The 12,012-nt window shown below is 45.0% G+C and overlaps 1 protein-coding gene across 6 annotated transcripts; it reads left to right on the forward strand.

The window, feature by feature from the left end:
* Positions 1–2,084: 2,084 nt before the first annotated feature.
* Positions 2,085–8,128, forward strand: CIRBP (cold inducible RNA binding protein). Of its 6 annotated transcripts, none has more exons than XM_084614691.1 (8): positions 2,085–2,188; positions 3,386–3,494; positions 3,576–3,682; positions 4,174–4,315; positions 4,405–4,489; positions 4,681–4,748; positions 7,113–7,198; positions 7,447–8,128. In XM_084614691.1, exons 2-7 carry the CDS (start codon positions 3,392–3,394, stop codon positions 7,115–7,117), a joined length of 510 nt encoding a protein of 169 aa, XP_084470817.1. In that variant the 5' UTR covers positions 2,085–2,188; positions 3,386–3,391; the 3' UTR covers positions 7,118–7,198; positions 7,447–8,128. The 6 variants fall into 6 exon arrangements, with proteins under 6 accessions (XP_084470817.1, XP_084470818.1, XP_084470819.1 ...); XM_084614692.1 differs by having other exon boundaries at positions 7,450–8,128; XM_084614693.1 differs by having other exon boundaries at positions 4,684–4,748.
* Positions 8,129–12,012: the final 3,884 nt, after the last annotated feature.

The raw sequence follows: 12,012 nt of genomic DNA on the forward strand, positions 1-12,012 counted from the left end.
TGCAGTGTCTGGGGGCACAGGGGGGTGTCCTGGGCTGTGCTCTGGGGCACATGGGCTGTGTTTGGGGGGATGTGCGGGTTATGGGGGGGGACATGCAGTGTCTGGGGGAACAGGGGGTGTCCTGGGCTGTGTTTGGGGGGATGTGCGGGTTATGGGGGGATGTGCAGTGTCTGGGGGCACATGGGCTGTGTTTGGGGGGATGTGTGGGTTATGGGGGGACATGTAGTGTCTGGGGGGTCAGGGAGGTGTCCTGGGCTGTGCTATAGGGCACAGGGGCTGTGTTTGGGGGATGTGCAGGTTATGGGGGGATGTGCGGACTATGGGGGGCACATGCAATGTCTGGGGGCACATGGGCTGTGTTTGGGGGGATGTGCAGGTTATGGGGGGATGTGTGGATTATGGGGGTACATTCAGTGTCTGGGGGCACATGGGTTGTGTTTGGGGGGATGTGTGGGTGATGGGGGGATGTGCGAACTATAGGGGGGACATGCAGTGTCTGGGGGCACAGGGGGTTTCCTAGGCTGTGCTCTGGGGCACATGGGCTGTGTTTGGGGGGATGTGCGGGTTATGGGGGGGACATGCAGTGTCTGGGGGTACAGGGGGTGTCCTGGGCTGTGTTTGGGGGGATGTGCGGGTTATGGGGGGACATGCAGTGTCTGGGGGGTCAGGGAGGTGTCCTGGGCTGTGCTATAGGGCACAGGGGCTGTGTTTGGGGGATGTGCGGCCTATGGGGGGCACATGCAATGTCTGGGGGCACATGGTCTGTGTTTGGGGGGATGTGCGGGTTATGGGGGGGACATGCAGTGTCTGGGGGTACAGGGGGTGTCCTGGGCTGTGTTTGGGGGGATGTGCGGGTTATGGGGGGACATGCAGTGTCTGGGGGGTCAGGGAGGTGTCCTGGGCTGTGCTATAGGGCACAGGGGCTGTGTTTGGGGGATGTGCGGCCTATGGGGGGCACATGCAATGTCTGGGGGCACATGGTCTGTGTTTGGGGGGATGTGCGGGTTATGGGGGGGACATGCAGTGTCTGGGGGTACAGGGGGTGTCCTGGGCTGTGTTTGGGGGGATGTGCGGGTTATGGGGGGACATGCAGTGTCTGGGGGGTCAGGGAGGTGTCCTGGGCTGTGCTATAGGGCACAGGGGCTGTGTTTGGGGGATGTGCGGGCTATGGGGGGCACATGCAATGTCTGGGGGCACAGGGGCTGTGTTTGGGGGGATATGCGGGCTGTGGGGGGATGTGCGGCCTATGGGGGGCACAAGCAGTCTCTGGGGGCACAGGGGCTGTGTTTGGGGGGATGTGGGGCTTATGGGGGGACATGCAGTGTTTGGGGGCTCGGGGGGGCTGTCCTGGGCTGCGCTATGGGGCACATGGTCTGTGTTTGGGGGGGATAGGCGGGCTATGGGGGGATGTGCAGCCTATGGGGGGCACAAGCAGTCTCTGGGGGCACAGGGGCTGTGTTTGGGGGGATGTGCGGGCTATGGGGGATTTGCGGGTTATGGGGGACATGCAGTGTCTGGGGGCGCGGGGGCGGCGTGCTCGGCTGTGCTGCGGGCGACCAAGCGGCTAACGGGGGCCCGTGAGCGGCAGGCCCAGCAAGACGCGGCTCGCCCGGCAGGGCATAACGGGTAGCTGCACGGACCGTCCCGTCCCTCCCCCACCCAAGATGGCGCCGCCGCCTCAGGCGGCCCCTTTGTTCCAGCAGCGGCAGCGGGCGCCGCATTGCTGCGAAGGGCGCGAAACTAGGGCAGCGCGGCCGCGGCCCCGCCCCCTTCCCGGCCTGGGGTGAGCCTGTGGGCTGCGCCGGGCTGCGGCTGGGAAGGCCGCAGCCAATCAACCTCTTCCAATCTCTCATCCCACAGGAACACGTCCCCTAACTTTCTCCCCCTCCCATCCAATCAGCACTTTGCCTCCCCCCCCCGCACTCCACACCACGTGGGGAATGCGAAGCGTGCATCACCTCCCTCTCAGCATCTTATGAATATTAACCAGGCTGCGACCAATCAGGAGGCGAGGCGGTCCTCGAACAGTCGCAGTTATCTCATTCAGGCCGATGGTGATTTGCATATTCATGAGCAGGGCGGGGGGGGCCAGACGAGGGGCTATATAAGCAGTTGCGCCGCCAGCTCTCAGCGTACATCGTGCTGGGATTTTGAAACGTTGTGCTGCCCTTGCACTCACCGAGGACCGGTAAGGAGCCCGGGGAGAGGCAGGGGAGGGCGATATCGCCTCAGGCGGAGGCGCCCTCTGTAAGGCGGTGTCCCATGGGAGCGCCCGCTTCCCTTACAGGGAGAAGTGGGTAGGGTCGGTCCGCCCGCCTTTATCATCGTATTCAACGTTTTCAACCGCTGGAGTCCCCAACAGGGCGAAGCGCCCCGCTTGGGCTGCTGTTAGGGGGAAGGGCGATCAATTATCGACGACGCGCCTTCGGAAACAAAATGGCGTCCGGTCACGGCCGGCGCAAAATGGCTTCCCACATATGTGTAGCGCGCATGCGCGGAATGGGCGGGGCAAAGGGGAGAGGCGCTGAGGCTTCGCTCCTTGGCGCAGGACGCATGTGCGTTTGCCGCATCCGGTGGAGTGTTTGCGCCTGCGCCCTCCTGGGTGCCTGCAATGCCGCGAAGCTCGTGCGCTCTTCCATGGCGCGTGCGCGGGAACGCAGTGGGCGTAGTGCGGCAGAGCATCTTCATTTCGGGCTTGGGTCCTGGCCTGGCGTCGGGGTCCTGAGGCGCCGGGAGCCGTTAGGCTCATCGAATCTAGCCACAGCCCATTCAGAGGCGGCCTCATTCCGTAAGTGGCGTGGTGCGCTGTGCCATTGGGTCCCACTCTACGGCACCCGAGTGGTATCGGGCCTGATGCTAGATAATCAAAGCCTGAACGGGGTGGGCAGGGCGCTGCCTGGTATGGACCCGCTACGGCTGGAGACTAAGGAAATGGACCATGCAGCTGGATCTGGGTGATAGCACCAGGCCTGCTGTGATACTGTGTATTGGAGAACGTCTTGGGGGGGGATGCTGGTCTTGGGGGGAAATGTTGCTTGGCTGCAGGGATAAATCATGCTGTTGGATAAATTACATTCTCTGTGGTCTCCTCATTTCTGTAATCTGGCTAATTTCTTGAAATAAACACTTTTAATCACCCTGTGTTTACATGGAGGCTGACTACCAAATGGATTATCTCTAGATACAAAGCTGTGATTCTCTTCTGTGAATTACACATGGCAGCTTCCTACTAGCAGTTGTGGTATTGGTATATAAGTATTATGGTCCTATTGACACTGGTCTAGTGAATTAATCCCTTGGTCCTGTGTGAGTCCTACATACTGAAGCAACAAAAAATAACTTTTCCTGTGGGATTTAACAGTTGATGTAATGTCTTTGTTTACAGAACAAAATGGCATCAGATGAGGGAAAGCTCTTTGTTGGTGGACTGAGTTTTGATACCAATGAACAGTCACTGGAGCAAGTTTTTTCTAAATACGGCCAGATATCTGAAGGTAAGAACAAAATAAGTGGTTGTGATGAGTTTTATCTTTTTGTGCTAGTGAGTATGTGCCAATGGTGTCTTTGCATTTCAGTTGTCGTGGTGAAAGACCGAGAGACCCAGAGGTCCAGAGGCTTTGGGTTTGTCACTTTTGAGAACATAGATGATGCTAAAGATGCAATGATGGCTATGAATGGAAAGGTAAAGAGATCTTGTGTTCCATTTCTTCAGAGACAGTGTATAGAGCTGCAGAATCATGGTACTATCATTTCCAGAATAGTAGCTTTGTGTTTTTCTTAAGCAGAATTAACCATAGGGGATAGTTAGAATCCTGAAATCATACATGATTCAGGAATTAAAATATTTTGGCAACATAATGGAATATTAAAATTTCTAGGAGCAGTTAAAGTAATGTATATATCTAAAAATATGAATGAAATCTAAATATGCAGACTTGCCCTTTTCCTTATTTCAAGCAATATTTTTATTTTTGAATGCTCTGTAAATAGTTAATGGTGGTGACTTGGTTGTGATTTTGGGTATGAGGGCAAATCATTGTGGACACAAATGAGTAAAACTGCTTCCAATTTGTACCTTCAGTTTGGACAGCTTATTTGGCAAATGCTGTCCTGTTATGTTTTAAAAGCATGTAAATACTGGTACAGTTTATTTTTTTTCTGTTTTGTGTTTAGTCTGTTGATGGGCGTCAGATTAGAGTTGACCAGGCAGGTAAATCATCCGAAAACAGATCCCGTGGATACAGAGGGGGTTCATCAGGTGGCAGAGGCTTTTTCCGTGGAGGCAGAGGTCGGGGGGGCCGTGGCTTCTCTAGAGGTGAGTTAGTGTAACTGATTTTCAATAACTGACTTGACACTGAGAAGTTTTTCAATGTGTTAATTGGTCCTTTATTGTGTCCATTCAAGGAGGTGGAGACAGAGGCTATGGAGGAAGCAGATTTGATTCCAGAAGTGGGGGATATAATGGGTCTAGAGACTACTATAGCAGCAGGTAAACACGATGAAAGTAGACTGCAGGAGTTCAAATTGCTGACTGTTGAGGTTTTTGTCGCGACAGTCCTGAAATAACTGTTAACAACTTGACTGGGATGTAAATTGGCTCAGTCACAATAGCACAGCAAAAGTGTAATGTGTATAGATCACAGCATGTTTCATAAAACAAACCTTTGTTACTTTTACCAGCAGGAATCAAGGTGGCTATGGTGACAGGTCTTCAGGAGGGTCCTACAGAGACAACTATGACAGTTACGGTAAGTTTTAGTTCAAAAGGGAACGAAGAATACACTGCCTTGGGAGCTCTCTAAATCGATTGACCTGTTGAAGTCTGGAAATACTGTAAGGCTCAGTTGGACCATATCACACTCTGTTCTTGCCCATAAGAACCAGTCTATTTGCAACCAGGCCTTGGAAATGTTTGCCACTTAAATTCCTAATTTTAATGCATGTGTAGGACTTGCTTGGATCTAAGGCAAAGCAAGTAGTAAATTCTCTCATTCATGAAGCTCGAGAATTAGGCAAAACTCCAAATGCCCTCTAACAAACTTTAATCAAGGGTGGGGGAAGTTCTCTTAAGCTCTAGTGAACTAGCACTAGCCTCTGAAATAATACAGGGAGTAAAATGCTAGAACTTGTCTATGCTTCGGTGCCTTTACAATTGTGCCTGCTTCTTGTCCTCAGCTACACACAACGAGTAAAAATCCTTCCTGACTCAAGATCGTCCTTCCAATGGCTGTATTTATAAAGATTTTTGGAGCTTCGCTGAAATCGTTATTGTGTAGTACATCTACTTGTATTTTCACTTTTGTAGTATTATCAGTTCTGATCTTGTCAAACACAGCCTGACAGCTTCTGATATAAGATGGTCTGATTAGACTTTTCTTTAAGAAAGCTCTGTTTCAAAGTGTTTTTAATCTTTTTTGAAAGCACTACAGATTTTATTTTATCCTCTGTGATAAGCCAAGGTGTTTTTTTAAAAGTTGTGAAGTTGGGGCCCTAATTCAGTTTTTTGAGATAGAAAAGGACCTTTAATTCAATGTTCACTGGAAGCTGAACAAGCTGTGGACTTTTTTTTTTAAAGTGCATTACCTTCGTCTCTTGTAACATTCCTTTAGTGTAGCAAGGTAGGCATGCAGCCTGGGTGTAAATTGGAAGGCAAACCACCTTGATATACTTAAAGAGAAACTTGCTTGTATGTTCAACCTGCATAACGGTATTTTTACTGTATGATGTAAATTACCCAGAAATAGACTCGCAAACTTACCATAAAAGAGGTTCTTGAAAATGTTTATTTATATTGTCCTTTTTTTACTGGAAGAAATATGCATATTCCGTTGATATTGTATTTGAAGTGGTAAAGGATTCTTGTATACAGTTTTCTTTGGCTTTACGAAGCCTATTAAAAGACCGTCTGAAATGAACTCTGCTCCTGACATTTACATTTCATTGCACAACACAGTCCTTGAAGATCTTGTGAACAAGCTAAGTAATAAGGAGGACGACTCTAGAGAAGAGAGCCTAGTGATAGGAGTATTAAAGCAAGCTAGACTTACTGACCATTGGAGAGAATGTAATCGTAACTGGTCTTGACATGTGAATACTGTCAAGATGTTTTCACATAAGAATAGTCAAATTGTCTAGTGGCAGACTACTAAAAGTATACTCTAGGGAATTGTAATCACTAACTTGTTATACTTAAATCATCAAAAGTGGAGGGAAAACCCAGCTGGCCAGTTTAGTCAGAGGACAGTTCAGGATTTTCATAAAATAAGCAGACATTGAAATTTGTAGTCTGAATCAGACTTTTGATAACAAGTAGTTACTGGTTTGACACAGTGTTCCAAGGTAGACAAATTGACTTAATTAGCTAGCTTTGTCATTGCCTTACAAGTTCTAAGAATTCTCTGCTAGCGTATGGAAACTGCAGTGTCCTTGGAGAAAAGAAGTGTTGTGCCTCCAACAGAAACCTCTGAGACGAAAGCTGCTTTCTGGGCTAGTTCATATGTGGAAATAGTCCTGTAATTCGAGGTAACTCCTTTTGCTCATGTCCGCATCCTTCCTCTTGTTGAGAGCTCATTTGAAAGTCTAATGTACCTGTGAAATATTCCTCTGACAGTTTTGGTCAACTAATGGAAAATTTTTAAATCCATGCCTATGCAATCTTTGGTTTGTGGCACAACATCAGTTCCACAGGTCAGAGTTGGGCACACAGTCATGTCTTGCCTAGTAGGTATGGAAGCAAGATGGGAAGCAGAATTCCCTGACTTGATTTGTGTTCATCTATTGAGACTCTTCCTAGACTCATTAAGTCACTTAATGTAGCTTTCTTTACCATCTTGTTGCCATTAACTTTCTCCCATAGCCCACACTGTTCCTAAGCAGCCATGTCAAAGTGGTTAACTGTTTCTGCTTAAGGATCAAATGAGATATATATTGGCTGGTATATCAAAGGCATCAGCCAGCCCTGGAATTTCCCAGACTGTGCTTCTGTGATGTGATAGGGTTCAGCGAATGGCTTGTGAAACCCTTGTATATGATGTGACTTGTGTTTGGGGAGGTGGGTGGCAGTGTAAACACCATGGTTGGATATGGCTAGTAACGCACATTTGCTTTACCAGGGTGAAGAGAAGATGGACAGTTGAGCCTGAAACAGCATTCCTGAGCATTTCATGAAAGCAGTACCAACAATCAACTTTCTAAGCAGGTACCATCTACAGTGCATTCCCTTGTAAGAAATTACTGGAGTAGAGGGGAGCTCCTCTTGGAGAAATTTGATTTTAGGTTTGGCATATGTACATGTACCAGAATGAACGTTTTGCCTTGTGCTAATATCCTGTGAGAAATAAGTTGGGGTTGATAACTTGGCTAACTCTTGGTCAGTAGCAGTTTTAGATAATTTAATATACGTATGGATCTGCTATTTGTAGAACTCATTGTCTTGTTTTATTTCAGCAGTGAGCTGCATTGAAGAGGATTGATACGGCTGACTGACCAGTGGAGTTCAAGAGCTTTGAGCAGTGTATAATATCTGATATAGATCAAGTGAACAATCTGACTTGTTATAACTGATAGAATAAAGAATTGGACTGGAAAAAGCAATGATTTTTTAATAATTTTATAAATGCAAGAAAGATGGATTTAGTCAAGGCACGATTTGATACAGATTTTGGGTTATATGATGTATAGTTTAAAGCTTTAGCACTGGAAATCTGTCCCTACTTATGAAGGTCCAGTTGATCCATAAAGGGTTAAAGATCATTGAGTGAGCCCCTGTGTAGGATTCTAAGAGGTTTGCTTATGACTGGGGGGATTGAAGGCTCCTCCTAAAATACTTTAGAATCTGTCTGTTTTAATGGCTGTTGAGGGGGTAATGATTTGGTGGCTTACCCCTTCATGACCAAGTCAGAGTTCAAAAAAAAACCTAGTCACTGAAACACCATTGGAACCTTGTATATGGTTGTTCTAGCTACATGTATTCTATCTATTTTGCATTCACAAATGTTACTACCTTCTGATAACTTGAGTTTGAAGGGGCCCTATGGTCATTTGAGCAACTACATAAACACTAGTGGTCAGTATTCGTTTCTGTCCCAAACCTATTACTCTAATAAAACTTGGAATTTTAGAAATCAGATTTACATATTGAAATTTTTGCCTTCTAGATTAAGGTTCATGTACATTAGTCTACAGGTGGTTTGTACCCTCTGCTGATGAATGTTAAAAATTCTAGGGAAAAGTGTCAAAATTGCACTAAATAGTTTTCTAAAAGCTTTTCTACCAAACCTCCATATTGGGTGGCAAATCAGAGCTAACTATTTTGCAACTAATTTTTTGCTATTTATCAATTTCCAGCATCCAAAAAGTTCTACCTAAGTAGTGCTATTACTTCTACAGATTCAACTGTAAAAGCAGTGTTTCTTTGTAGCAGCTGTTCGAGGTGTCTCATACAGTGAAGAGACTTTCACATTTGGGTTTGATTAAATATTTCTAACTTGAGTTTATGTTCAGAGATCTCTCCAAACCCTATTGTGTAAATTGTCATTTAGCAGTTGGGCTACTGAAGGTGACTCAGCACTAGCAAAACCTTTTCTGCCAATCCTCCATATCCACAATAGGAAATTGTCTATCATGGCAGTTGTCTAGTACTGAAGACCTACTAGCTGCTTTAAACTGACTTAATGAAACTAGTATGTTGAAGCAATACTGACCCACTAACTTACATTGAAGTACTGCAGTCAGGGAAGCTTTTCAGAAATACTTTAATGCTGGAAGAGACTTAATACAATAGTGCTCAAAAGCCTCCGTTACTTTGTAGCCCCATAGTTTTGGTGCTGTACAAATGCCTAATTTTGTACAAAAGTTTAGAATAAGGGCTAATCTAGAGGTTTTGTACTATTCATTTTGTATAAAACAGTACAACCTAATGCAGTTGTAGTTGCTGTTATAAAGACAGACATACAATAGATTAAAGCTTTTCCCTCAGTGCAATTCCCTTATCTAAATAAAGTGGTACAAAAAGACTAAATGAAGGACCAAATCCTACAGGTAGGAGAAGGGTGAGGAAAAATGTTTCACAACTGTTTAAAATGTATAAATAAAAAGATGCCAGTGGCCACCTTGGCAGTTGCCTTCTGCCAGCTTGCCATAGGTGGCATAGAGGTGGGCTTTAATGGCTTCCTAAAGGAGCATTCCAGGAGGACGTTAAATGCATAGGAGGTGGCTCCCCAAAAAGCCTGAAGGTTTGTGGGAGAAATGGACATAGTATTTGATTTAACTATCCATTTCTTTCAAAGCTTTTACAAGTGCATCAGTTTTTATACTTAGCATGTACAAGTGCTTTAGAAACATTTGTCTAAAAGTATCTCAAAATAGGATCAAAAGGAATACATTGGCTACAGCCAGTAATAAACACCACCTTGAACAAAATATTGAAGACTTCTTGACTCCAGCCCCTAAAGCCAGGCAACCCAATACCTGTCTTTCCTCAAATGTGTTGACTCAACTTCTCTTACTAGCTTTGTGCTTTTCTATTAGTCTTTCCCAGCAGTCTTTCCAAAATTCCAGGAAAGGGCTACCTTATGCACTCATTGCTTTTGTTTCCTTGTACTTCTTTTTATAGAAAGGTCAAAATTAAAGCCCTGTGGGGGTAAAAAACATAGCCTTGTTTCCATGTGATCTGCATGCTAAAGTTAGTTACTTCTGCTGCATGAACATAACTACAACTTACTCTTTCCCTTGTAGCTTCATCTGGCTGGTGCTGCTCTGAGAACTTGGTTTCAGGTGTGGTTTCCCTAACTGAAACTTAAGTGAATCCTCCAGTTCGTAGCTTGCTTTGTACGTTGTTCCTCATCCTTGAAGAACTTACGCTGGTTACTCTGCTTACTGACTCTGATTTACCAGTGCCTTGCACCATGTGCATTTATTTACAGCAGTGCAAAGTGGATGTGAAATGCTCACAGCTCAGAATTGGTACTGTTTTCACCCACCTTGCACAGGTGTGACAACACACAGTGCAGAGCATTGGCGTTGAACGCCCCTACATCTGAAATCTTCAGTCCCATACTTACCCTAACATTGAGCATTCTCATCAGACTGTAATTACACTTTCTAATCTGCAGCTGGGTTCCAACCATTTGATGAAAGTTGCTTGAAGTAGATTTAATTGCCTTACTTTCATAGAATGTGCCTCATCTAGTCATACTATTTTTTCAAATATGTGAATCCAAACTCTTAGCTTCTAGAACTAAACCAACTTGAACTTGACAAAAAACAAGTCCACCTTTACAATGAGATGTCCCAGAGGCTGACTCCTCTCATTGAGCCACATTGTCTTTGTTTCCCTTTTGTCTTAGTGAGCAGTCTGGATGTAGAGTGCATGCTTGTTTTTGTTCCCCTCTTAATTTTCTTCCACTGTGTTAATACAGCCCTTGCTAATTAATGAAGTCAGGTCCCTTGTTTAATCCCTTGAGTTAAATTCTTAGTTTATTATTTCCTGCTCTAAGATGCTTCTACCTGTATATCAAAGGCTCCTTTCCATTAAATATTGCCTTACCTCATTTTATTGTCTTGTCTTGCTGGAACAAGGAGGTGTCCTCAGCTGGTTTCAAGAACTTTGATATCCAATAGCTGGCTGTGAATGTTTCCAATACATCCCTTTAATTCAAACCTCACCTAAGTCTCTGCCCTTGTGGCTGTCATTGATGTTACACCAGTGCCTTGTCATGCTTAAAAGTCGTAAACTAGAACTAAAGCTGAGTGCATTTCTTTATTTCCAGCTGTTTGCTGAGTTTTACCTGTATTGATCTGAAGTTCCCTTGTGCTGTGCACTTTCCATACTCTTGGAATGTGTTAGAATTTCATTCTGCTATACTGACTTCAAATTCCTTTTCAGTAGCCAGGGGACTGATTTTTTTTTAGGTGTGCTGAGCACTTACCGAAGTGGCTTCAGTTGGTTCTGGGGTTGCTCCACACTGAAAATCTGGCCCTATGCTCCTTGTTTAACTCCTGAAAAACCATGTAGCTCTGTAAGCTTACAGCTGCAAAGTAGGTTTCTGAGACTTGATAAAGGGAGGAGAGTGCTGTGTGCAGGTGATAATTGAAGGAAGAGGGTTACTGAACCTCTGTACATACACCAGATTTACAAACAAAGGTGCTAATGGGGAAACCCCATTCCCCTTCTCATATTAATAAACAATGCATTTGATCATATCCCAGCCTTCCTTTGCATGCTGCCTCATCTACCTCTCTATTATGAGATTTATGGTAGTGCCAGTTGTTAAATTCTATTGAAGATCTGCCTTTCTAAGAAAGTGTATAAGAGTTTGTACTACATGATGGGCTAGTGAATAGGGCACTAGACTAGGAGCCAGGAGATAAGGTTTCTATTCTTGACTGTACCACTGATTTGCTGTCTGACCTTGGGAAAATCACTTTTCTGTGTCTGCATCTTGGACAGATATGAAAACTTACAGGAACAATTAAAGGATTTATGTGTATACGCAGCAGAGCAAATCCTGAAGTCTACTTATCTTGTACCCCCATCAAACTCATTGAACCCAACGAGAGCAGAAAAAAACATTTAATCAGAATGTTGCCTGATGTATTTAATAATTTCTCTGTTGGTGACTGTGGGAGTTCTGCATGCCCACTGTGGTTAGTGCTGCATATGAATCCTAAACAGCTTGGAAGCCTTCATGATAAATACCCTCTCAGAAGTTAAATACACATAAAGTATGATTTGAAAAACCAAGTTCCTGATATGAAGAGGCCTTTGTGCCCTAAATTACTTATGCAAATAATTGTAGGTGCAAAAATGGAGGCCTGACTAAATTTGATCTACAGCATAACTGGTTTCACAGATTACAGCAAACAGATTAATGAAATGATTCCCAGAATCACTTTGGGATGAAATAGAATAACTGGCTGAAAGGACTTAATAGAAAGTCCCCTGTTCAAAAAAATCCCGGGAAGTGGTTTTGAGATGTGGAACTATAGTGACACCTAATGGCCAGTGTGAAA

Source organism: Lepidochelys olivacea (genome assembly GCF_965140295.1).
Source record: "Lepidochelys olivacea isolate rLepOli2 genome assembly, chromosome: 25".
Classification (NCBI taxonomy): Eukaryota; Metazoa; Chordata; order Testudines; family Cheloniidae; genus Lepidochelys; species Lepidochelys olivacea.

Excerpts from the sequence above, each read along its gene's own strand:
- CIRBP (XM_084614688.1), top strand. The coding sequence starts at position 3,392 with ATGGCATCAGATGAGGGAAAGCTCTTTGTTGGTGGACTGAGTTTTGAT. Across the intron at positions 3,495-3,575 it reads ATACGGCCAGATATCTGAAG|TTGTCGTGGTGAAAGACCGA; the intron begins GTAAGAACAAAA and ends TTTGCATTTCAG. Across the intron at positions 3,683-4,173 it reads TGATGGCTATGAATGGAAAG|TCTGTTGATGGGCGTCAGAT; the intron begins GTAAAGAGATCT and ends TTTTGTGTTTAG.